At 44.3% G+C, this 26,912-nt stretch overlaps 1 protein-coding gene across 1 annotated transcript in view; it reads right to left on the reverse strand.

Annotated features, from left to right (window-relative positions):
- The window catches only part of MAP7D3 (MAP7 domain containing 3), a 93,274-nt gene extending 70,242 nt beyond the window's left edge, over window positions 1-23,032 (reverse strand). The window contains exon 1 of the mRNA XM_060756039.2: window positions 22,858-23,032. Within this exon, the coding sequence (XP_060612022.2) occupies window positions 22,858-23,017 (160 nt within the window). The 5' untranslated portion in view covers window positions 23,018-23,032. The remainder of the gene's footprint in view (window positions 1-22,857) is intronic.
- Window positions 23,033-26,912: the final 3,880 nt, after the last annotated feature.

Genomic DNA, 26,912 nt, shown 5'->3' on the forward strand with positions numbered 1-26,912 from the left:
TTTAAAATCACAGGTCATGAAGCAAAACCCTGAATTTTTCCAAAATGGTTTTGATGCCTGGATCAAGTGATGGCACAAATGTGTACAAATTGATGGTGGCTATCTTGAAGGGTAGTTTTGGGTAGAAGACAGTTCAGGCTATGATCTGGAGAAACTTCTGCTGTTATTTGTTCATCCATAATGTTTTTAATGACACAGAAGGTAAACCTTTTTGACACACTGTCGTACAAGTCAAGGGAGACCTCACCAAAGCAACAACACTGTTCAGAGAAAGAGAAAGAATCCATAGGATGTTCTAGAGCACTGTTTCTCAACCTTCCTAATGCTGCGACCCCTTAATACAGCGCTTCATGTTGTGGTGAGCCTCAACCATAAAATAATTATCGTTGCTACTTCCTAACGGTAATTGTGTTACTGTTATGAATCATAATGAAAATACCTCACTACCTCTGAGGATGCTTGCCATAGATGCAGGCGAAACATCAGGAGAAAATGCCTCCAGAACATGGAGGCATATAACCCGGAAAAACCTACAACAACCCAATATCTGAAATGCAAGATGAATTTTCATTCACTAGACCAAATTTGGCACAAATACCCAATAATGGAGCTCCATGCAGTCATGTCGGCCTTGGAGGTGTCTATGGACAACACCAGCTCTTCGGCTTAGAAATTTAGCACCAACCCCCAGTCTTGGACATGACTGGACTTTATGTCAGGGGAAAACGTTTACCTTACCTTACCCAATATGCCAAATTTCAATACTGGTGGGGCTGGAAGGAGAATTGATTCTGTCATTTGGGAGATGTAGTTACTGGGATTTATAGTTCACTTACAATCAAAGAGCATTGTGAACCCCGCCAATGATGGAATTGAACAAAACTTGGCGTACAGAACTCCCATGACCAAGTGAAAATACTGGAATTGTTTGGTAGGCATTGACCTTGAGTTTTGGAGTTGTAGTTCATCTACATCCAGAGAGCACTGTGGACTCAAACGATGATAGATCTGGATCAAACTTGGCACAGATACTCAATATACTCAAATGTGAACACTGGTGAACACTGGTGAAATTTGGGGGAAATAGACCTTGACATTTGGGAGTTGGTAGTTGCTGGGAGTTATAGTCCGATTTGGCCACGGGGGTCCACGCTCTGGTTACATCCCGTTTAGACTACTGCAACGCTCTCTACATGGGGTTGCCTCTGAAGACTGCCTGGAAGCTTCAACAGTCCAACATGTGGCAGCCAGATTGCTAACAGGAGCAGGGTACAGAGACCATACGACCCCTCTGTTACGCCAGCTCCACTGGCTGCCAATTAGCTTCCGAGCACAATTCAAAGTACTGGTTTTGATCTATAAAGCCCTAAACGACTCCGGCTCAGTTTACCTGTCCGAAAGGATTCTCCCCTATGAACCATCAAGGATATTAAGATCGTCCGGGGGGGGGGGGGGGGCTGCTCTCGGTTCCACCACCCTCGCAATCACGGTTGGTGGGGACGAGGGACAGGGCCTTCTCGGTGGTGGCTCCCCGGCTTTGGAACTACCTCCCACTAGAGATTAGATCTGCTCCCTCCCTCCTGACGTTCAGGAAACTGGCTCTGGAATGTGGCATTCAAGGATTGAATCTATAACCTCCTTCCACAAGGAAGGGGGATGATGAACTGCGACTATGATTATGACTATGACTATGACTGGACTGATGACTTGTCTTATGTAATTGTGATGATGATGTTTTTATTGTATTTTATTGTACTATTTTAATATGTAATGACGTTGCACTTTGTTGTACTTATATATTATTGTACTTTTATATATGCTGTAAACCGACCTGAGTCCCTCGCTGAGGTGAGAAGGCCAGTATAGAAAACTTCTAAATAAATAAATAGTTCACTTACAATGAAAGAGCATTCTGAATCCCGTCAATGGTAGAATTTGGCCAAACTTCCCACATAGAACCCCCATGACCAACAGAAAATATTGTGTTTTTTGGTGGTCTTTGGTGACCCCTCTGACACCCTCTCGTGACCCCCCAGGTTGAGAAACACTGTTCTAGATCTAAGAGTTAAAGCACAGCAAAGTATCTATTCAGAGGGAAAAATAATTTCGCAAACAAATACAGCATTCAGTTTCCTTGCCACCAGTTGTAGTCTCCTCTCTAATGCTGAGCACTGCGGAGTGCAGGGAGGAAGAGCGTTTCTCCTCTCCATGACAACTCCTTCTGCCAAGGTAGTAATCCTCCAAAGACTACACCCAAGAACAATCACCTCCAAGTGCCTAATCCCGTCTGAAGTCAGTGGCAAATGCTAGTCGCAGCACTCATTCAGCACCTCTAAACTGTCACCTGCAGCTGTCACCTTGCTTTGAATTAATTCTCAACTGAAGCTCTTGACAAAAGCTCTCTCAAATCCTATCTAGACACAGTGCCGGGGTTCGTTTTAGACAATAACAACTTCTGAATGTACAGCAACATAGTTATTAAGACAGACTAAATTTGTATTTTGCCTTCAAAAAATGACATCCCCCACTTTTCTGCAATGCGATCCACGATCATGCCTTTTTTTAGCATTCATCCAAAGGTTCAAAATCAAAGTGCTTATTTTGCAGAGTGAATACTAATGCTATAGAAATTTGGTCAAAAGGGAAGCAGCACAGTGGTGCAGATGGAGGACAACATCTTCCTTGTAGAACTGCATGGCAGAAGCACCAATTTATTTTATTTAAATATTTATTTAGAGTTTTTATACCCCAGTCTTCTCAACCTCCGAGAAGGGACTCAGGCCGGCTAACAACACAAGATTCAATACAATAAGAAAACATTATAAATCATCAATATAAAAACATTAAAATACAATTATACAATTCGTACAGGTTATAGCAAAAATCAGTTCGTCCAAAAGAATCACAAATTCATCACCATCTGCCAGCAATGTCAACAGTCATTGACTCAGTCATCACTCTGCAAATGCAGTATCCCAAAGCCATTCTAATCATCAGGAGGGAGGAGGCAGATCTAATCTCCATCGGGAGGGAGTTCCAAAGCCGAGGGGCCACCACCGAAAAGGCCATCCCTCGTCCCCACCAAACACGATTGCGAAGGCGGTGGGACTGAGAGCAGGGCCCCTCCAGAAGATCTTAATAACCTTGCTGGTTCATAGGGGAGAATGCGTTCGGACACGTAAATAGGGCTAGAGCCATTTAGGGATTTATAGGTCAACACCAGCACTCTGAATTATGCTCGGAAGCTGATTGGCAGCCAGTGGAGCTGGTGCAACAGAGGAGTAGTATGCTCCCTATACCCCGCTCCGGTTAGTAATCTGGCAGCTGCTCGTTATAATTATTATTATTATTATTATTATTATTAAACTTTATTTGTACCCCGCTAGCATCTCCCGAAGGATTCGATGCGGCTTACACAGGCCGAGGCCTCAACACACAACACAACAATACAATCTAAGCAAATCAAACAATTAAAAACAGAATAAGGCAAAATAAACAACAGGCACAATACACTAAAACACAATAAAACTGGGCCGGACCAGAGAATGGGTACAAAGATTAAAAGTGCTGATGTGACAGGAGGTGTATATAGGGCTTCTAGGGCAAGTGCGATGTGCAATGTGCAGCAATCATTGGTTCTGATAAAGTGCTTATGGGACTTGGTAGTGGAGATTTCCTAATCTGGGAAGGCGCATCGGAAAAGCCAGGTCTTCAAGTTCTTTCTGAAGACAGCTAAAGTAGGGGCCTGTCTAAGGTCTTTGGGGAGGGTTTTCCAGAGTCAGGGGGCCACCACGGAAAAGGCCCTGTCCCGCGTCCCCACCAAGCGTGCTTGCGACGTTGTATTAGTTGTACTAGTTGTAGCTTCTGGGCAGTCTTCAGAGGTCACCCCACATAGAGAGCATTGTAGTAGTCTATACGGGATGTAACCAGAGCATGTACCACCGTGGCCAAGTCAGACTTCCCAAGGTACGGGTGCAGCTGGCGCACAAGTTTTAATTATGCGAAAGCTCCCCTGACCACCGCCGAGACCTGGGGTTCCAGGCTCAGCGATGAGTCCAGGATCACTCCCAAGCTGTGAACCTGTGCCTTCAGGGGGAGTGTAACCCCGTCAAGCACAGGCTGTAACCCTATGCCCTGTTCAGCCTTTCGACTGACCAGGAGTACCTCTGTCTTGTCTGGATTTAGTTTCAATCTGTTACCAAAGCTGCTATTCTCTTTCTCCTCACCCTCCAAAGGTCTTATGCAGATTGGATTGCTAATTGCTGCTAATTTGTCGGATGACTTACAATAAAATGTTACAAATATTTTTTCCAAAAAGCTACCTATCAATTCACTACTGAATCATTTTTGCTGTGCATCTGCGAATATTACGCTGAGCCACTTGCTACCGTCTGCTTGTATAATATTTTTCAGTACATTAACTTTCAGCTATAATTGAGAAGACTCACAAAAGAAAACACAGCTCCACCGCCCTCACTCTGTTTCTAGCAAATGGTCATGAACTCCTTCATTACTCTGCCTTTGTCTAGAGGGGGACAATTAATGAAGTACAGTTACAGCGCAGAGGACAGAGTGAGGAAGGTTGGATTCACTCACTGAGCTCCTTTGTGGGGAAGCAGTGGACCAAAAGATATCTAAACCCAACACGATGGCCATCCGTGGAGCACAACCAGAGTGACAACAGACCACTTTAACCCTAAGGATAGCTGTCCCTCAAGCTTTCCAATAAGACTGAGAAAGGGTTTTCCAAGTTTTTTTCCCCAACAATGAACATGGCAGCCACTGGATAATGGAGAAAGGCAGGGAGTTTCAGAAAAATATCTATTTCTGTTTTATTGACTACTAGCTTGGGGACCCAGTGCTGTCCGGGTTATTTGAGAAAGGAATTGTGTATCAAGGTTGGTCTTTATCAGTTATTTATATGGCTCGCAGTGGTCTCAGGAAGTTAGTGAAGGTACTGCGAGTCCCATCATCTGTGGCACATCCTCCTTCAAACTGCACCAAGATGGAGTGGGTCATGGGGGCTCTGTGTGCCAAGTTTGGTCTTGATCAGTCATTAGATGAGGGTCACAGTGGTCTCAGAAAGTGAGTTAAAGTACTGCAAGTCCCATCATCCATAGTCTGTTCTCCCCCAAACCTCACCAGATTGTTGAGTTGGCCATGGGGGCTCTCTGTGCCAAGTTAGGTCTTTATTGGTATTTGGATGAGTGTCGCTGTGATTTCAGGAAATGAGTGAAGGTACTGCAAGTCCCATCATCCCTCGTCCGTCCTCCTCCAAACAGCACCGGGATGTAGAGTGGGTCATGGGGCTCTGTGTGCCAAGTTTGGTATTGATTGGTCATTATTGAGGGTTGCAGCAGACTTGGGAAGGGAGTGGCAGTACTTGAAGTCCCGTCATCCATGGTCTGTCCTCCTTGAAAGTGCACCAGGGTGTAGAGTGGGTCATGGGGGCTCTGTGTACCAAGTTTGGTCTTTATCGGTCTTTGTTGGGGTCCACAATAGTCCATCAACCTTTGTCCATCCTCCCCCAAACCTCACCAGGACATAAAGAAAGCCATGGGGTTATGTGTGCCAAGTTTGATCCAGGTTCATCACCCATGCTGGTCACAGTGGCCTGTGAAAGTGGTAGTACTGCAAGTCCCATCATCCATGGCCCACCCTGCTCCAAACAGCAGTAGGATGTAGAGTGGCGCATGGGTGCTCTGTGTGCCAAGTTTCATCTTTATTGATCTTTGTTGGGGGCCGCAGTAGTCTGTGGGAACAAAAGGGGTGGGAAAGTACTACAAATTCCATCATCCATTGTCCGTCCTCCCCCAACCCTCACCAGGACAAAAAGAGGGTCATGGGTGTTATTTGTGCCAAGTTTGGTCTTGATTCGTCATTGGATGAGGGTCTAAGTGGTTTTGGGAAATGAGCGGAAGTACTTCAAGTCCCATCATCCATGGTCAGCCCTCCTCCAAACAGCAGTAGGATGTACAGTGGGTCATGGGGGCTCTGTATGCCAAGTTTGGTCTTTATCGGTCTTCGTTGGGGGCCACAGTGGTCTGTGGGAACCAATGAGTTTGAAAGTACTACAAATCCCATCAATCCTCCCTCACACCTCACCTGGACGTAAAGGAGGTCATGGGGATTATGTGTGCCAAGTTTGATCCAGGTCCATCACCCATGCTGGTCACAGTGGCCTGTGAAATTGGCAGCCAATCAGAAAGCTGCTACATACACCGTCCTCTGCATACAAACACTGACTTTTATTAGATAGATAGATAGATAGATAGATAGATAGATAGATAGAAGATTCTAAACCCTTTGACTGTGTGGATCATAATAAATTGTGGCAAGTTCTTGGTGGTATGGGGATACCAAGCCACCTTGTCTGTCTCTCGAGGAATATGTCTAACAAACAAGTAGCAACAGTAAAAACAGATCATAGAACAACAGACTGGTTCAAGATTGGTAAAGGCGTATGGCAGGACTATATACTCTCACCCTCCCTATTCAACTTGTATGTAGAACACATAATGCGACATGCAGGGCTTGAGGAATCCAAAGTTGGAGTTAAAATTGCTGGATGAAACATTAACAACTTTAGATATGCAGATACACCACTTCGATGGCTGAAAACGGGGAGGAGCTGAGGAACCTTCTAACCAAGGTGAAAGGAGAAAGCGCATAAGCTGGGTTGCAGTTAAATATATAAAAAACAAGATGATGGCAACCAGACTGATTGAGAACTGGCAAATAGAGGAAGAAGATGTGGAGGCCATGACAGACTTTGTATTTCTAGGCGCAAGGATGACTACAGACGCAGACTGCAGCCAGGCAATCAGTAGACGCTTACTTCTTGGGAGGAGAGCAATGTTCAATCTTGATAAAAGAGTGAAGAGGAGAGACATCACACTGGCAACGAAGATCTGCGTAGTCAAAGCAATGGTATTCCCCATAGTCACCTAGGGATGTGAGAGCTGGACCATAGGGAAGGCTGAGCGAAGGAAGAGAGAGGCTTTTGAACTGTGGTGTTGGGACATCCGTAGGGATACCAAGGTGCTTGTCTATAAAGCTATTGTCCTCCCAACCCTGCTATATGCCTGCAAAACGTGGACTGTCTACAGACGTCACATGCAACTCCTGGAACGATTCCATCAGCGCTGTCTCCGGAAAATCCTGCAAATATCTTGGGAAGACAAGCAGACAAACGTCAGCGTGCTGGAAGAAGCAAAGACCACCAGCATTGAAGCGATGGTTCTCTGCCATCAAGTCCGCTGGACCGGCCACGTTGTCCGGATGCCTGACCACCGTCTCCCAAAGCAGTTGCTCTACTCTGAACTTAAGAACGGAAAACGGAATGTTGGTGGTCAGGAAAAGAGATTTAAAGATGGCATCAAAGCCAACCTTAAAAACTCTGGCATAGACACTGAGAACTGGGAAGTCCTGGCCCTTGAGCGCTCCAGCTGGAGGTCAGCTGTGACCAGCAGTGCTGCAGAATTAAAGGAGGCACGAGTGCAGGGTGAAAGAGAGAAACGTGCCAGGAGGAAGACACGTCAAGCCAACCCCGACCAGGATCGCCTTCCACCTGGAAACCAATGCCTTCACTGTGGAAGATGCGGATCAAGAATAGCGCTCCACAGCCACTTACAAACCCACAAAAATAGTCATCAAGGAAGAACATCTTACTCGTCCAACAAGGGATCGCCTAAGTCAGTAAGTAAGTAAGTTGGAGGAAAGTTCTGAGAGTGCCTTGGACCGTGAGAAGATCCAACCAGTCCATACTTCAGGAAATAAAGCCCGACTACTCATTGGAGGGAAGAATAGTAGAGGCAAGACCTCACCTCTGAGGATGCTTGCCATAGATGCAGGCGAAACGTCAGGAGAAATGCCTCTAGAACATGGCCATATAGCCCGAAAAAACCCACAAGAACTGAGTGATTCCAGCCATGAAAGCCTTCGACAATACAAGATTAAGTACTTTGGCCACATCATGAGAAGAAAAGAAAGCTTAGCGAAGACAATTATGCTGGGGAAAATGGAAGGAAAAAGGAAGAGGGGCCAAGGGCAAAATGGATGGATGGGATCCTTGAAGTGACTGGGTTGACCTTGAAGGAGCTGGGGGTGGTGACGGCCGACAGGGAGCTCTGGCGTGGGCTGGTCCATGAGGTCACGAAGAGTCGGAAACGACTGAACGAATGAACAACAACAACATGCTGTGCATATACATTACTTCTTTATGCTAAAATATAATGATCTTTTCCTGTTTTCATGGCCTCTCTCACTTTCCTGTGCTCAGGCATTATGTTCCCCTTTTCACATTCCTTTGTTTTACTTCCCTGTCCTCGGGATATGGATGTGGACTGGCTTCCTCCCCAGCAAACCTAAAGGGGAAGAAAGTATCTTCCACCTGGTGAAAGCGTCTCTCTCTTATGTGTTGTTTATCCTTGAGTAAGCTGCCCTACCATTGTTGAATAGAGCAGATTCCCTGTCTACAAACCCGCCACCCAACAATAGGGCCTAGCACTGCAAATCACAACAGACTCCAGTCAAGCTCTGAAATCACAAATTAAAGTCTTTCTCTGCAAATACAACAAGGCCTCTATTATGTGGTATGTAAGTGGGGGGGAAACTGCTATTGCGTTTTAACCCCCAATCCTCCTTTCCCTTTAGGAGCGGGTTTTCAATATTTCTCTTATCCTGTTGAAGTTCACACTAGCAATTTCTGCTTCTATTTTGCAGGGGTAATTATTTGAGAAGGTTCACAGTTTCCCCAACACCAGCATAGTGTTAAATATCAATTGCTTCACTATCTAGCAGTCATTCTGAGCACAAGAAAGGCAGCATCAATGACAAATTACAGACAGCGGAGAGAGAAAAGAAACTACTTTTGCCTTTTGGAAGAAAAAGTCATTTCGCATTCCCTTTGCAAATTATAAGACACGGCTTTCGAGAGGTAATACCTGACAATGTCATATACGTACTAATTTAACCATCTGAAATCACACCTAGGAGTTTGCTGTTGTGTCTTCCAACTTGTGGACCTGTCAATCATTCATTCATGTGTGTGTGTATATATATATATATATATATAGATAGATAGATAGATAGACAGACAGACAGACAGACAGACAGACACACACACACTAGCCGTCCCCTGCCAAGTGGTGCTGTGGCCCACATGGGGGTTCTGTGTGGGAGGTTTGGCACAATTCTATCGTTGGTGGGGTTCAGAATGCTCTTTGACTGTAGGTGAACTATAAATCCTAGGAACTACAACTCCCAAATGTCAAGATTCTATTTTCCCCAAACTCCACCAGTGTTCATATTTGGGCATATTGAGTATTTGTGTAGAGTTTGGTCCACACCCATCATTGTTTGAGTCCACAGTGCTCTCTGGATGTAGGTGAACTACAACTCCAAAACCAAAGTACACTGCCCACCAAACCTTCCAGTATTTTCTGTTGGTCATGGGAGAACTGTGTGCCAAGTTTGGTTCAATTCCATCGTTGGTGGGGTTCAGAATGTTCTTTGATTGTAGGTGAACTATAAATTCCAGTAACTACAAATCCCAAATGAGCCACATCCACTGTTTTAAGGTGGTGAGATGTGTTCCACATTGGGCATACATATTCATCAGCAGAGTAGCAAAATGCAAGGATAGATGTCTTCCCTGTACCTGGCTGTGATCCCCAGGTTATGCCAGTCTGCTTTTGTATAATATTATTTCTAGCACCCACTTTTTGCTTGATATTTAAGCAGTGCTTCTTAGAAATCAGAGCATGGTCCAGAGTGATTTCCAGGTGTTTGGGTGTGCTGCAATGTTCCAATGGGATTCCTCCCCAGGTAATCCTCAGAGCTCAAGATGCTTGTCTGTTTTTAAGATGAAAAGCACATATCTGTGTTTTAGATGGATTAGGAATCAGCTGGTTTTCCCCATAATAGGCAGTAAGAGCACACTTCGGAGAGCTTCTGTTCAACCATCTCAAAGCTCCCTGCTTGAGCAGTGATTGCACTATCGTCAGCGTAGATGAAACGCCCCGTCCCTTCTGGCAGTGGGTGATCATTTGTGTAAATGTTGAACATTGATGAAGCAAGCACATTCCCCTAAGGCAGGCCATTAAATATGCTACACATATTTAATGAAGACCACTCTAATTATCACTCTGGGTATATTGTATTGTATGAAGAACCGATGAACGAAATCACACCAAATTTGGCAACAAAACATCTCACAACACAGGGAGTGACCATCACTCGAAAAATTATGATTTTGTCATTTGGGAGTTGTAGTTGTTGGGTTTCATAGTTCACCTACAATCACAGAGCATTTTGAATCCCACCAACGATAGAATTGGGCCAAACCTCCCACACAGAACCCCCATGTGGGCCACAGCAACGTGTGAACCAAACTTGGCCCACAGAACTCCCACGAACAACACAAAATACTGGAAGGGTTTGGCAGGCATTGACCCTGAGTTTGGGAGTTGTAGTTCACCTTCATCCAGAGAGCACGGAGGACTCAAACAATGATGGATCTGCACCAAACTTGGCACAAGCACTCAATACGCCCAAATATGAACACAGATGGAGTTTGGGGGAAATAGACCTTGACATTTGGGAGTTGTAGTCACTGGGATTCACAGTTCACCTACAATCAAAGAGCATTCTGAACCCCACGAACGACAGAATTGGGCCAAACTTCCCACACAAAACTCCCATGACCAACAGAAAATACTTAAGGCCATCCAATCCAACTCCCTTCATCAGGGCAAGAAAGTGTAATCAAAGTCCTCCTGACAAAGAGCTATCCAGCTATAGATAGATAGATAGACAGATATGATTCACACACAGATATAGTAACATAGATTTGAAAGGGACCCTTAAAGAAGGACAATGATATCTAGCATGTTCCAGGGTGGGCAAACCAGACACTCTCCACATCAACACTGACAAAGAAACAGCAAGAAATACTGTTTACTCACAAGCAGAAAGAAATTACAAATATTAGAAACCAACACTTTCTCATTACTTTATTTTCCAGATTAACAGACTGGGCCACAGCAACGCATGGCAGGGGATGGCTAGTATGTTATAATTTAAAGATATTACACAAGTGCATTTTGCAGTTCTGAGCTCTATCGACTACAATCCCATCCATACAATGAATGGTGATATCGCATGTAACAACATGGGACTTTGGTTTTGAAAGCGACCTTTTGTTATAGTCTTGCACAAATTCCAGCAGCACTGCAAGACAGCAGAGAACTTGTTTTGTTTAGCTTCAAATTGATACAATACTACAAGACAACACCCTGTAAAGCAAAGAAACAGGAAGAAGCCACAATGCAAGGATGAGGACCAGCAGTCTGTGGGAGGGACTCCACAATAAAATACAGATCCAACAGTCTAGATTTCCAGATTACTGTGGTACAATCCATACCATTGCTCAGTTCACCAAACACAAACCAAACCTCTACTAGAAGCAGAAGAATCTTCTCAATATCACTGAAATTTGGTATCTTGTTTTCTTCACAAGAACCAACCGATCCTACATATTGATGTGGATGGGTTCTAGATTAATTACTGTACTTAAGGTAAAAGTTTCCCTTGAGATTAAGTCTAGTTGTGACCGACTCTGGGAGGTGATGCTCATCTCCATTTCTAAGCTGAGGAGTCGACATTGTCCGTAGATGCCTCCAAGGTCATGTGGCCGGCATGACTGTATGGAGCGCCGTTACCTTCCCGCAGAAGCGGTACCTATTGATCTACTTCCAAGGAAGCCCCTCGAGTGCTGGACGAGTGCCTGGCCGCTGTGGCTTTCTGGATGAGGATGAACAAGCTGGCGGGGACGAGAGATAGGGCCTTCTCGGTGGTGGCTCCTCGGCTGTGGAACGCCCTTCCTACGGACATTAGACTAGCACCATCTCTAATGGTATTCCGCAAAAAGGTGAAGACCTGGATGTTTGTGCAGGCGTTTGAGTAATTTAGTACAATCTGGTAATGGAACATAGGAATGGAACAATGGACGACGAACCTGGACTACGCTTGGATGATGAGAAGATTGGGTACGGTTGTTTTTCGTAATAATTGTGCATTGTAATTGCTTATTGGTAATTTATGGATAATGTGTTAAGTCAATTGTTATATGTTGTATGGAACCACTGCTGTTTCTACTGTTTTTACTGTTTGTGAACCGCCGTGAGTCGCCTTCGGGCTTGAGATACAGCGGTATAGAAGCAAAGTAAATAAATAAATAAATAAATAAACAAGCTGAAGATTAATCCTGACAATACAGAGGTCCTTCTGGTCAATCGTAAACTGGAATGGTGGTATAGGGTGGCAACCTGTGCTGGATGGGGTTACACTCCCCCTGAAGTCACAGGTCCGCAGCCTGGGTGTCCTCCTGGACTCATCACTTACGCTTGAAGTTCAGGCATTGGCTGTGGCTGGGAGGGCCTTTGCACAATTAAGACTCGTGCGCCAACTGTGACCGTACCTCGTGAAGGTGGATCTGGTCAGGGTGGTCCATGCCTTGGTCACCTCCAGATTGGACTACTGTAATGCGCTCTACGTGGGGCTGTCTAATATCTTTGTGGAGGGTATTCCAGAGGCCGGGGGGGGGGGGGGGGCTGAACGGCAACCAATGGAGCTCCTTTAACAGGAGGGTTGACCACTCCCTGTATGGAGCACCAGTTAACAACCTGGCCCCCGCCCGTTGGACCAGTTGGAATTTCTGGGCCGCTTTCAAAGGCATTCAACACAGTGAATCGCAGCCGCTCTCTGGGCCATCCTCCAAAAAATTTGGTGCCCTGCGGTTCCTCCATGATGACAACAGTCCTGGACAGCAGTGGTTCCCAAAGTGACCCATTCAAGGTGGAATCAGGTGTCAAACAGGGATGTGTTATTGCCCCAACTCTATTCTCCATCTTCATTGCTATGATACTTCACCTTGTTGATGGGAAGCTTCCCAACCGAGTGGAAATCATCCATCGGACGAATGACAAGCTGTTTAACCTCAGCAGACTGAAAGCCTGCTTGAAAACCAAGGTTACAACAACATCTGTTATAGACCTCCAGTATGTTGATGACAACGTCGTCTGTGCACATTCAGAAGAAGATCTACAAGCCACTCTAAACTCCTTCGCAGAAGCATACGAGAAGCTCGGCCTGTCATTGAACATCGAGAAAACCAAAGTGCTCTTCCAGCAGTCACCAGCCAACCCCTCCCCAAAGCCAGAGATACAACTTAATGGTGTAACATTAGAAAATGTTGACCATTTCCGCTACCTTGGCAGTCGCCTCTCTACCAAAGTCAACATCGACACCGAAATACAACACCACCTAAGCTCTGCGAGCACAGCATTTTCCAGAATGAAGCAGAGAGTGTTTGAGGACTGGGACATCTGTAGGGATACCAAGGTGCTTGTTTATAAAGCTATTGTCCTCCCAACCCTGCTAAACGCCTGCGAGAAGTGGACTGTCTACAGACGTCACATGCAACTCCTGGAATGATTCCATCAGCGCTGCCTCCAGAAAATCCTGCAAATCTCTTGGAAAGACAGGTGGATACGTCAGCGTGCTGGAAGAAGCAAAGACCACCAGCATTGAAGTGATGGTCCTCCGCCATCAACTCCGCTGGACCGGCCATGTTGTTCAGATGCCCGACCACCGTATCCCAAAGCAGTTGCTCTACTTCGAACTCAATAATCGAAAATGGAATGTAGGTGGATAGGAAAAGAGATTGAAAGATGGGCTCAAAGCCAACCTTAAAAACTCTGGCATAGACACTGAGAAGTGGGAAGCCCTGGCCCTTGAGCGCTCCAGCTGGAGGTCAGCTGTGACCAGCAGTGCTGCAGAATTTGAAGAGATGCGAATGGAGGGTGAAAGAAACGTGCCAAGAGGAAGGCGCGTCAAGCCAACCCCGATCGGGACCGCCTTCCACCTGGAAACCAATGCCCTCACTGTGGGAGAAGATGCAGCTCAAGAATAGGCTCCACAGCCACCTACAGACTCACAAGAATTCTGATCCTGGAAGACTATCCTACTCGGCCAACGAGGGATCGCCTGAGTAAGTAAGTCGGCTTTCACATCTCTGTATACTGAATCTAAAACTTCAGATTGCCATCTCCTTCATTAAATATTGTTGCCAAATTGTTGTGCATCACAGCCAAAGTGAGATGACACATCAACAAAATAAACACGCCAATTACAAAAAAGGAAGCTGGCAAACCCATCAGGAGCCAACTTGTTAAGAAATCACAAGAGGAGGTAGATATTAAATGGGTGTAAACATAAAAATCTCAAGCAGAGCTCTGTCTAACAAGGAAGAGATCACATGTGGTTTTTTTAAGAAAGATATTAGAGAGACATAGAACAACTAAGCCTCAGCACAATGCTTCAATTTTCTATGGAAACCAGACCTTGGAGAGAGGAAGCAGTTCCGAGAGATCTGCAGAGTAAAGGTTTTTTGGGGTGTGCAGGACAAAGGAGAGAGACGTGTATAGATTTTCAATTAGCTTAACTGCAGCTGGGGAAAAAAACCTTTAATAGAGAACTCAGCCTATGATTTCGAATGCAGGGGGCTTTTCAGGGATTTTTAAAAATTTGGTATGATGGAGAGAACTTGAAACACAAAGAACAAAACAAAACTATGATTAAATCTATTACTACTAATGGAAACGGGGAAAAATGAAGCTGAGCCTAGATTTGGGTGAGCCCTTGAGACAAGAAAAATGACAGAAAGCAAGTAGCGGAGGGCAAGAAAACTACAAAGAGGGATGGCAGATGTGCATGAATGAATTAAAAAAAAAGATTTTTCTTAAAGGAAGATTTACTGTATATACATGAGTATAACCCTAGTTTTTCAGCCCCTTTTTAAGGCTGAAAAGGCCCCCCTCGGCTTATAATCGAGGAAATGTTATTTATTATTTTACTCTGTAATTAGTATTATTTTATTAGATTTATTATTATTATTATTTTACTCTATTATTATTTTATTACATTTATTATTTTACTCTATTTATTATTATGCTCTATTGTTATTGTTTATTATAGTTAATATTTTACTCTATTATTACATTTTATTATTTTACTCTACTTAGTATTGTTATTATATTTTTTTATTTTACTCTATTATTACATTTTATTATTTTACTCTACTTAGTATTGTTATTATATTTATTATTTTACTCTATTATTATTGGAAAGATACATAAGCACATTTACATTGAAGAAGGTTAGAATGATGGTTTAATCAGAATTGGAAAGTCTTATTTTAAACCAGTCGCCCCCTGCCACGCGTTGCTGTGGCCCACATGGGAGTTCAGTGTGGGAGATTTCGCCCAATTCTATCATTGGTGAGGTTCAGAATGCTCTGTGATTGTAGGTGAACTACAAATCATAGCAACTACGACTCCCAAATGTCAAGATTCTATTTTCCTCAAACTCCACCAGTGTTAACATTTGGGCATATCGAGTATTCATGTAGAGTTTGGTCCAGATTCATCATTGTTTGAGTGCACAGTGATCTGTGGATGTAGATGAACTACAACTCCAAAACCAAAGGACACTGCCCGCCAAACCCTTCCAGTATTTTCTGTTGGTCATGGGAGAACTGTGTGCCAAGTTTGGTTCACTTCCATCGTTGGTAGAGTTCAGAATGCTCTTTGGTTGTTGGTGAACTATAAATCCCAAGAATTACAACTCCCAAATGACAAAATCAATTTTTTTAGTGAAGGACATACATTGGGTTGTTAGGTATATCGTGTCCAAATTTGGTGTCAATTCATCCAGTGGTTTTTGAGTTCTGTTAATCCCACAAACGAACATTACATTTTTATTTATATAGATTACAGCTTTATTTTAATGTAATTTTATTGGTATCTATTTTTATTTTGAAATTTACCATTTGCAGCTGCATTTCCCACCCTCGGCTTATACTCGAGTCAATACGTTTTCCTAGTTTTTTGAGGTCAAATTAGGTGTCTCGGCTTATATTCGGGTCGGCTTATACTCGAGTATATACGGTACTTGAAACAGGATGACAAAATGAAGGAGAGAATAAAAACAGAGTCCAAACCCAAATATACTGGCTTGGCAGGGTTATGAATATTCAACTAAGGAACTATCCAGGTAAGAGGGGGAAAAGAACCATCCAAAATGACTAAGTTGGACAAGGAATTTAAGTAAAGAAAGATTGTGATCAGAAGGGATTAAATAAAGGAAGTTGCTGCGTGGGTGCGTCTATGTATAAATCCAAAGTTTTTACAGTAATAATAGAGAAAAAAGGAGGAGAAAAAAGAGGCAACTGGAACACAATAAAGAAGATGCTGGTTTCTATATCCAAGGCTAGTTGTTATGATTATTATATTCTATATCCGTCTTTTATTTCTTTGATTGAGACACAAACTGTTCATGTTTCTTCTACATCAGCTAATCAGTCTCTTGCATCCAAATACAAAAACAAATGAAGATCATATTCAGATGTAACTAAAAACAATACAGTAGAGTTTCGCTTATCCTACATAAACGGGCCGACAGAATGTTAGATAAGTGAAAATGTTGGATAATGAGGAGGGATTAAGGTAAATCTTATTAAACATCAAATTACGTTATGATTTTACAAATTAAGCACCGAAACATCATGTTTTACAACATTTACTGAATTGGACATGGCTCTCAATAAATGTAAAAATGGCAAAGCAGCTGGCCTGGATGATCTACGGATGGAACAAATCAAGAACTTTGGCCCAAAAGCAAGGCGCTGGCTGCTGGAGCTGATGAACAACTGCACTGCATCCTGTCAGATCCCCAAAATCTGGAGGAAAGCAAGAGTCATAGCCATTTTGAAGCCAGGCAAAGACCGTAACGATCCAAAAAGCTATAGACCAATCTCCCTGTCGTGCCACCTCTACAAAGTTCTGGAGGGACTTACTTTGCATAGAATTATGGAAAAAATAGGCCCATGTCTGATTCCACAGCAAGCTGGCTTCAGGAAAGGCAAAAGCTGCACATTGCAAGTGCTGAACCTGACTCAGCACATAGATGGCTTTGAAAGGCAGCAGACCACAGGAGCTGTCTTCATAGACCTGCCAGCAGCTTATGATACTGTAAACCTCCGCCTCCTGCTGAGAAAAATGTATAATATCACAAAGGACTACCATATCACCCACCTCATAGGAAACTTGCTACAAAACAGGAGCCTTTTTGTTGAGTTCCAGGGCCAGAGAAGCAGATGGCGGAAACAGAAGAACGGCCTGACTCAGGGGAGCATGCTTGCTCCATCCATGTTCAACATTGACACAAATGACCAGCCACTGCCAGAAAGGACAGAGAGCTTCATCTATGCTGATGATTGTGCCATTACCACTCAAGCAGGGAGCTTTGAGATGGTTGAACAGAAGCTCTACGAAGCTCTAGGTGCCCTTACCACCTATTACAGGGAAAACCAGCTGAACCCTAATCCATCTAGAGACATGTGCTTTTCACCTTAAAAACAGACAAGCATCCTGAACTCTGAGGATTACCTGGGAAGGAATCCCACTGGAGCATTGCAGTGCACCCAAATACCTGGGAGTCACTCTGGACCATTCTCTGACCTACAAGAAGCACTGCCTGAACATCAAGCAAAAAGTGAGTGCTAGAAACAATATCATACGAAAGATGACTGGCACAACCTGGGGATCACAACCAGACACAGTGAAGACATCTGCCCTTGCGCTATGCTACTCTGCTGCTGAGTATGCATGCCCAATGTGGAACACATCTCACCACGCAAAAACAGTGGATGTGGCTCTTAATGAGACATGCCGCATTATCACGGGGTGTCTGCGCCCTACACCACTGGAGAAATTACACTGTCTAGCTGGTATTTCACCACCTGACATCCGCCGGGAAGTAGCAGCCAATAGTGAAAGGACCAAGGCAGAGACATCTCCAGCTCATCACTTGTTTGGGAACACCCCAGCAAGAGAGAGTCCAAAAATGGCAGGCTCAAACCCAGAACCTCAATCAATCAATAGCTGATATCAAATGAGAGACTCCCCCCTGGGCACACAGAAAACCGGGCGACTTGGAAGGCGCTGAACAGACTGTGCTCTGGCACCACGAGATGCAGAGCCAACCTCAAGAAATTGGGCTACAAAGTGGAATCCACGACATGCGAGTGTGGAGAGGAGCAAACCACTGACCACCTGCTGTGATGCAACCTGAGCCCCGCCACATGCACAATGGAGGACCTCCTTGCGGCAGCACCAGAGGCACTCCAAGTGGCCAGATACTGGTCAAAGGACATTTAATCAACTACTAAGCTTGCAAACTTTGTGTTTTGTCTGTCTGTTTGTTTGTAAATGTCTGGTTGCTCCTGACATGATAAATAAATAAATACAACAAATCGACAGAAAAAAGCAGGCCAATACACTGTGAAGTTATGTAGTAATTACGAATTTAGCACCAAAACATTGCAATGTATTGAAACAGCTGTGGATGCCGATGGGAGGCAGACTGCGCTGGATAATACAGAATGTTGGATGAGCGAAGGTTGGATAAATGAGATCCCCTTCCTCGCAGCCCAGCAATCCTACTCTGGCCCACCATAAGAGGAAAAAATGGGAGCAAGGAAGGGATAGTAAGGAAGAGGACACATAAATGAATGCTACACAAATAAACGTAAAAGTCGAGAATTTGGTTCTGGGAAGGAGAAGCACTCCTGGCAGGACATGACAAAAAGGGGTGTGTACTAGGCATGGAAAGAAAGGCAATCTATCTATCTATCTATCTATCTATCTATCTATCTATCTATATGCTCTGTGCATAATGAGTACCTTAAAAACAAAAGAACCAATGAATGAAATCACACCAAATTTGGCAACAAAACGTCTCACAACACAAGGAGTGACCATCACTCAAAAAATTATGATTTTGTCATTTTGGAATTGTAATTGCTGGGATTTATAGTTTACTTACAATCAAAGAGTATTCTGAACTCCACCAATGATGGAATTGAACCAAACTTGGCACACGAAACTCCCATGACCAACAGAAGATACTGGAAGGGTTTGGTGGGCATTGACCTTGAGTTTTGGAGTTGTAGTTCATCTGCATCCAGAGAGCACTGTGGACTCAAACAATGATGGATCTGGACCAAACTTGGCACAAGCACTCAATACGCCCAAATATGAACACAGATGGAGTTTGGGGGAAAGATACCTTGACATTTGGGAGTTGTAGTCACTGGGATTCACAGTTTACCTACAATCAAAGAGCATTCTGAACCCCACGAACGACAGAATCAGGGCAAACTTTCCACATAGAACCCCCATGACCAACAGAAAATACTTAAGGTCATCAAATCCAATTCCCTTCATCAGGGCAAGAAAACATAATCAAAGTCCTCCTGACAAAAGAGCCATCCAGCCATAGATTAGATAGATAGATAGATATGATTCATATATACACAGATTTGAAAGGGACCCTTAAAGAAGGACAATGATATCTCACATGTTCCAGGGTGGGCAAACCAGACACTCTCCACATCAACACTGACAAAGAAACAGCAAGAAATACTGTTTACCCACAAGCATAAAGAAATTACAAATATTAGAAACCAACACTTTTTCATTACTTTATTTTCCAGATCACCAGACTGGGCAACGCATGGCAGGGGACAGCTAGTAAATAAATAAATTGTATCGGTAAGAGAAATTGAATAAAAAAGGAGATACACAAAAGGGGGGGGGGGAATGGAAAGAAGCATATTTGAAGATAATTACAAAATAAAATCAACACAGACAGGTGAATCTGATCTTAGCACTTGACAAAATCTGGAGAAAAGTGACAAAAAGTAAGAGGATGCGACTATAAGTAGTTTAAAAAAACACACAGGCAGAATGTGGCTAGGGAAAGCGATAAATTTTCCATAATGGAAAATTGTGGGGATGGGTGTGTTAAAAGCCTCCAAATGTATACTTTTGACATGGAGCAATGGATTCAAATGGCAGGGTAAAAAATCCATCTAATCACTGGGAAGAACTTCCTGACAATACAAGCTGTTTAAGAGTGGAATATGCTGCCTGGAAGTCTGGTGGAGTTTCCTTCTCTGGAGATTTTAAAGCAGAGGTTGGATGGCCATCTGTCGAGAGGGCTTTCACTGTGTCTTGCCTGGTAGAAAGGGGTTGGATCACCTTTGGGGTGTCTTCAACTCTAGGATTCGATGATTCAATTATCTATCTATGGAGATTGTAATAGGTGGCCCTTGGGGTCTCCTCCTAATATTCTATGATAAAAAAGGTTCAATTTTAGTTTTTTAGTTCTTATATGAATATTGTAATGCATTATTTTAAATTTGTATTGTGCCATGTTTATCCTGAGCTGCTTTGAGACTCTATTTTAGTGGATATGAAGTAAATAATAATAATAAATTATCCAAATTAGATGGGGATGAAGCTGCATCCTAAAGATCTGCTCTTATTATGCATCTCATTGTTGCTTACTATCATTATGGCTGCTTATTACTACTATTATTATTGTTGCTCCTATTATTTATTTATTTACAACATTTATATGCCACCCTTCTCACCCCAAAGGGGATTCATTACTATCCTTCTTGTTACTACTACTACTATAGCTGCTCTTATTATGGTTATCATTGTTGCTCTTACTATTATTATTGTTGCTGCTCTTTTCTAATGTTACACCATTAAGCTATATCACTGGCATTGGAGAAGAACTGGCTGGTGATTGGCTGGAAGAGCACTTTTGTTTTCTCGATGTTCAATGACAGGCCGAGCTTCTCGTATGCTTCTGCAAAGGTGTTTAGAGTGGCTTGTAGTCTTCCTCTGAATGCACACAGACGACGTTGTCATCAACATACTGGAGTTCTATAACAGATGTTGTTGTAACCTTGGTTTTGGCTTTCAGTCTGCTGAGGTTAAACAGCTTGCCATCTGTCCAATAGATGATTTCTGGAAGAGAACTTTGGTTTTCTCAATGTTCAATAACAGGCCGAGCTTCTCGTATGCTTCTGCAAAGGTGTTTAGAGTGGCTTGTAGATCTTCTTCTGGATAATAGTAATAATAATAAACCTCTATACCCCGCTACCATCTCCCGAAGGACTCGGTGCGGCTTACAAGAGGCCGAGCCCAAATACATCAGTAAAACACAACAACAACAATACAATACAATACTGAATGCGCGCAGACGACGTTGTCATCAGCATACTGGAGTTCTATAACAGATATTGTTGTAACCTTGGTTTTGGCTTTCAGTCTACTGAGGTTAAATAGCTTGCCATCTTGTCCGATAGATGATTTCCCCTCCAGTGGAAATCGGAAAACTACTATTGTATTGCTCCTATCACTATCATTCTTATTATGACTACTAGCTGTCCCCTGCCACGCGTTGCTGTGGCCCAGTCTGTTAATCTGGAAAATAAAGTAATGGTTTCTAATAAATGTAATTTCTTAATGCTTGTGGGTAAACAGTATTTCTTGCTGTTTCTTTGTCAGTGTTGATGTGGAGAGTGTCTGGTTTGCCTACTCTGGAATATGCAACATATCACAATCCTTCTTTAAGGGTCTCTTTCAAATCTATGATACTATACCTGTGTGTGTGTGTGAATCATATCTATCTACCTATATCTATGGCTAGATGGCTCTTTGTTAGGAGGGCTTTGATTAGATTTTCTTGCCTTGGTGAAGAGAATTAGACTGGATGGGCTTAAGTATTTTCTGTTGGTCATGGGGGTTCTGTGTGGGAAATTTGCCGCAATTCTGTTGTTTGTGGGGTTCAGAATGCTCTTTGATTGTAGGTGAACTATAAATCCCAGTAACTACAACCCCCAAATGTCAAGGTCTATTTCCCCCAAAGTCCATCTGTGTTCATATTTGGGCATATGGAATATTTGTGCCAAGTTTTGTCCAGATCCATCATTGTTTGAGTCCACAGTGGTCTCTGGATGTAGGTGAACTACATCTGGATGTAGGTGAACTACAACTCCTAAAGGTTGCCCATCAAACCCAGTATTTTCTGTTGGTCATGGGAGTTCTGTGTGCCAAGTTTAGTTCAATTCCATCATTGGTGGAGTTCAGAATGCTCTTTGTTTGTAGGTGAACTATAAATTCCAGCAACTACAACTCCCATATGTCAAGGTCTGTTTTCCCCAAACTCCACCAGTGTTCACATTTGGGCATATTGAGTATTTGTGCCAAGATTCGCCCCCAAACTCTACCAGTGCTTAGGCATATTGAGTATTTGTTCCAAGTTTGGTCCAGATCCATCATTGTTTGAGTCGAATGCTCTCTGGATGTAGGTGAACTACAACTCCAAAACTCAACGTCAATGCCCAATAAAGCCTTCCAGTGTGTTCTGTTGATCATGGGAGGCCTGTGTGCCAAGTTTGGTTCAATTCCATCACTGGTGAAGTTCAGAACGCTCTTTGATTGTAGGTGAACTATAAATCCCAGCAACTACAACTCCCAAATGACAAAATCATAATTTTTAAAGTGATGGTCACTCCTTGTGTTGTGAGACGTTTTGTTGCCAAATTTGGTGTGATTTCGTTCATTGGTTCTTTTGTTTTTAAGGAACTCATTATGCACAGAGCATTTATATATGTATATATAGATAGATAGATTATAGCTGCTCTGATTGTTGCTATTCTTGAGATTACTCCTATTAGAGAAGCTCCTATTACTCTTATTCTTATACCACGACCACTATCATAGATGTTCCCATTCCTCTCATTGGTGCTCTGATTACTACTATGATGATGCCTGCTGTCAGCCACTTTCCCCCTCAAAATGGGAAGCTCTATCATGGCTATTCTTCTTCTTCCTCTTCCTCCCTCAAAGAACGAGCCCCTGCTCAAGGCCTCACCCATCTGCTCGCGAAGCCCCTTCAGCGACGACGAGGCCGCCCCGGCGCCGCTCCCGTCCGCCATGTTCGCCCTCGGCCTTCCTCCCGCCGCCTCACACACCCAGCGCGGGCGCGGAGCTGGTGCGATCTGAGCAACTGCCAAGCCGGGGGAACTGCGCATGCCCGGCCTAGACCAACCCTCCCTTTCGCGGGGCCGTCCCAAAACTCCCCTCTTTTCCCTCCCCAGTGGGCCCGTCCAATTGGAACCAGCCACGCGCACGCATGCGCAGCACTCCCCCGTCCTCGCCTCAAGCGCCGCCGGAAAGAAAAGTTCAAAGCTGAGCGTGCATTGGGAGCGCTTACACGCATGCGTAAAAGCGGAGCCTGTCCTAACACGCATGCGCAACCTCCGAGGTTGGCGAACGCTTCTACTGCCGAAGCTAACTCCAGCTTCCCGCCGCTTCTGCGCATGCGCACAGGTTGCGCCTCCAAGGTTGGCGAACGCTTCTACCGCCGAAGCTCGCTCCCGTTCCCCGCCGCTTCTGCGCATGCGCACAGGTTGCGCCTCCAAGGTTGGCGAACGCTTCTACCGCCGAAGCTAGCTCCCGCTTCCCGCCGCTTCTGCGCATGCGTCGGGAAGCGGGATGATGCCTGCATCTCTACTCGCCAACCTCCCCCTCGCTCTGTTCTTTTAAGTTCCGAGTTCGATTCCCGCTCTCCTCATATTATTATTAATGCTAATATTATTAATATTATTAATGCTAATATCATTCATGCTAATATAAGAATAATATAAAATAAAATAATAAAAATAAAAGACAGCAAAGCCTAGAGAAGACAATTATACTGAGGAAAGTAGAAGGTAAAAGGAAGAAGGCCGGCCCCTCCTTGAAGTGACTGGACTGACCTTGAAGGAGCTGGGGGTGGTGACGGCCGACTGGACTGACCTTGAAGGAGCTGGGGGTGGTGACAGCCGACAGGGAGCTCTGGCGTGGGCTGGTCCATGAGGTCACAAAGAGTCGGAGACGACTGGACGAATGAACAACAACAACAACAACATAATAATAATAATAATAATAATAATGAAGCTGATGAACAACTGCACTGCATCCTGTCAGATCCCCAAAATCTGGAGGAAAGCAAGAGTCATCGCCATCTTGAAGTCAGGCAAAGACCATAATGACCCAAAAATCTACAGACCAATCTCCCTGTCGTGCCACCTCTACAAAGTTCTGGAGAGACTTATTTTGCATAGAATTATGGAAAATATAGACCCCTGTCTGATCCCACAGCAAGCTGGCTTCAGAAAAGGCAAAAGCTGCACATCGCAAGTGCTGAACCTGACTCAGCACATAGAAGATGGCTTTGAAAGGCAGCAGATCACAGGAGCTGCCTTCATAGACCTGTCAGCAGCTTATGATGCTGTGAACCACCGCCTCCTCCTGAGAAAAATGTATAATATCACAAAGGTTTACCACCTCACCCGCCTCATAGGAAACCTGCTACAAAACAGGAGCTTCTTTGTTGAGTTCCAGGGTCAGAGAAGCAGATGGCGGAAACAGAAGAACAGCCTGCCTCAGAGGAGCGTGCTTGCTCCATCCATGTTCAACAGAAGGGACAGAAAGTTTCATCTATGCTGATGATCGTGCCATTACTGCTCAAGCAGGGAGCTTTGGGATGGTAGAACAGAAGCTCTCCGAAGCTCTAGGTGCTCTTACTGCCTATTACAGGGAAAACCAGCTGATCCCCAACCCATCTAAAACACTGACATGTGCATTTCATCTCAAGAACAGACAAACATCCCTAGCTCTGAGGATTACCTGGGAAAGAATCCCACTTGAGCATTGCAGCGCACCCAAATACCTGGGAGTCACTCTGGACCATGCCCTGACCTACAAGAAGCACTGCCTGAATATCAAGCAAAAAGTGGGTGCCAGAAACAATATCATACGAAAGCTGACTGGCACAACCTGGGGATCACAACCAGACACAGTGAAGACATCTGCCCTTGCGCTATGCTACTCCGCTGCTGAGTATGCATGCCCAGTGTGGAACACACCTCACCACGCTAAAACAGTGGATGTGGCTCTGAATGAGACATGCCGCATTATCAGGGGGTGTCTGCGCCCTACACCACTGGAGAAATTACACTGCTTAGCCGGTATTGCACCGCCTGACATCTGCCGGGAAGTAGCAGGCAATAGTGAAAGGACCAAGGCAGAGACATGTCCAGCTCATCCCTTGTTTGGGTATCAGCCAGCACGTCAATGACTTAAATCTAGAAATAGTTTTCTAAGATCTACAGAGACACTTGCTGGAACACCTCAGCAAGTGAGAGTCCAAAGGTGGCAGGCTCAAACCCAAACCTCAACCAATGGCTGATACCAAATGAGAGACTCCCCCCTGGCCACACAGAAGACTGGGAGACTTGGAAGGCGCTGAACAGACTGCGCTCTGGCACCACGAGATGCAAAGCCAACCTTCAGAAATGGGGCCACAAAGTGGAATCCTCGACATGCGAGTGTGGAGAGGAGCCAACCACAGACCACCTGCTGCAATGCAACCTGAGCCCTGCCACATGCACAATGGAGGACCTCCTTGCGGCAACACCAGAGGCACTCCAAGTGGCCAGATACTGGTCAAAGGACATTTGATCAACTACCAAGCTTGCAAACTTTGTATTTTGTCTGTTTGTTTGCTTTGTTCTGTTAGAAATGTAATATAATATGACTGGTTGTCCTGACACGACAAATAAAATAAATAATACTGCATGGTAATACTACCATCTTTGCAGCTATAATACTCCTCCATGCAATCCTGTGACAAAGCCTTTAAATGGTGCTGTGCTACATCTGCATTTGTCACCTTGCATCGGGTGTCCTTGGCACCTAGACACCAGGAGATCTGTTTTTTCCCCATAGAAGGCAATATAATTCGGTGCATCCAGGCGGACAAAGGCGCTTCTCTTCATCTGGCGAACAAAGCCGAACACTGGAGCCTTGTAGCGACGATGACAACCACGTGCCGCCTTTTGGAGAAGCCGGGACAGAAGAGCCACAGAGAGACCCCCATATCCTACTTTCCTTCAGCTGTGCTTGAGGACAAGGCAGCATCTGTGACAAGGCAAGCACCACTGAATTGTGCATTGAAGCCTCAATCTGCTCCAAGGTCAGCCCCAAGTGATGCAAAGGACTATCCCTTCCTACAAACCCATCCATGTATGGCAGTGGTTCTCAGCGTTCCTAATGCCGCGACCCCTTAATTCAATTACTCATGTTGTGGTGACCCCCAACTCTAAAATTATTTTCGTTGCTACTTCATAACTGGAATTTTGCTACTGTTATGAATCGTCATGTAAATATCTGATAGGCAGGATGTATTTTCATTCTCTGGATCTTGGGAGTTGTAGTTGCTGGGATTTATAGTTCACCTACATTCAAACAGCATTCTGAACTCCACTAGAGATTGAATTGACCCAAACTTGGCACACAGAACACCCATGACCAGCAAAAAATAATGAAAGGGTTAGGTGAGCATTGGCCTTGAGTTTGGGAGTTGTAGTTCACCTATCTCCAGAAAGCACTGTGGACTCAAACAATGATAGATCTGGACTAAACGTGGCACGAATACGCAATACACCCAAATGTGAACACTGTGGGAGTTTGGGGAAAACAGACCTTGACATTTGGGAGTTGTAGTTGCTGGGATTTATAGTTCACCTACAATCAAAGAGCATTCTGAACTCCACCAGAGATGGAATTGACCCAAACTTGGCACACAGAACACCCATGACCAGCAAAAAATAATGAAAGGGTTAGGTGAGCATTGGCCTTGAGTTTGGGAGTTGTAGTTCACCTATCTCCAGAAAGCACTGTGGACTCAAACAATGATAGATCTGGACTAAACGTGGAACGAATACGCAATACACCCAAATGTGAACACTGTGGGAGTTTGGGGAAAACAGACCTTGACATTTGGGAGTTGTAGTTGCTGGGATTTATAGTTCACCTACAATCAAAGAGCATTCTGAACTCTACCAAAGATGGAATTGACCCAAACTTGGCACACAGAATGCC

Source organism: Anolis sagrei, chromosome 10 (genome assembly GCF_037176765.1).
Source record: "Anolis sagrei isolate rAnoSag1 chromosome 10, rAnoSag1.mat, whole genome shotgun sequence".
NCBI lineage: Eukaryota > Metazoa > Chordata > Lepidosauria > Squamata > Dactyloidae > Anolis > Anolis sagrei.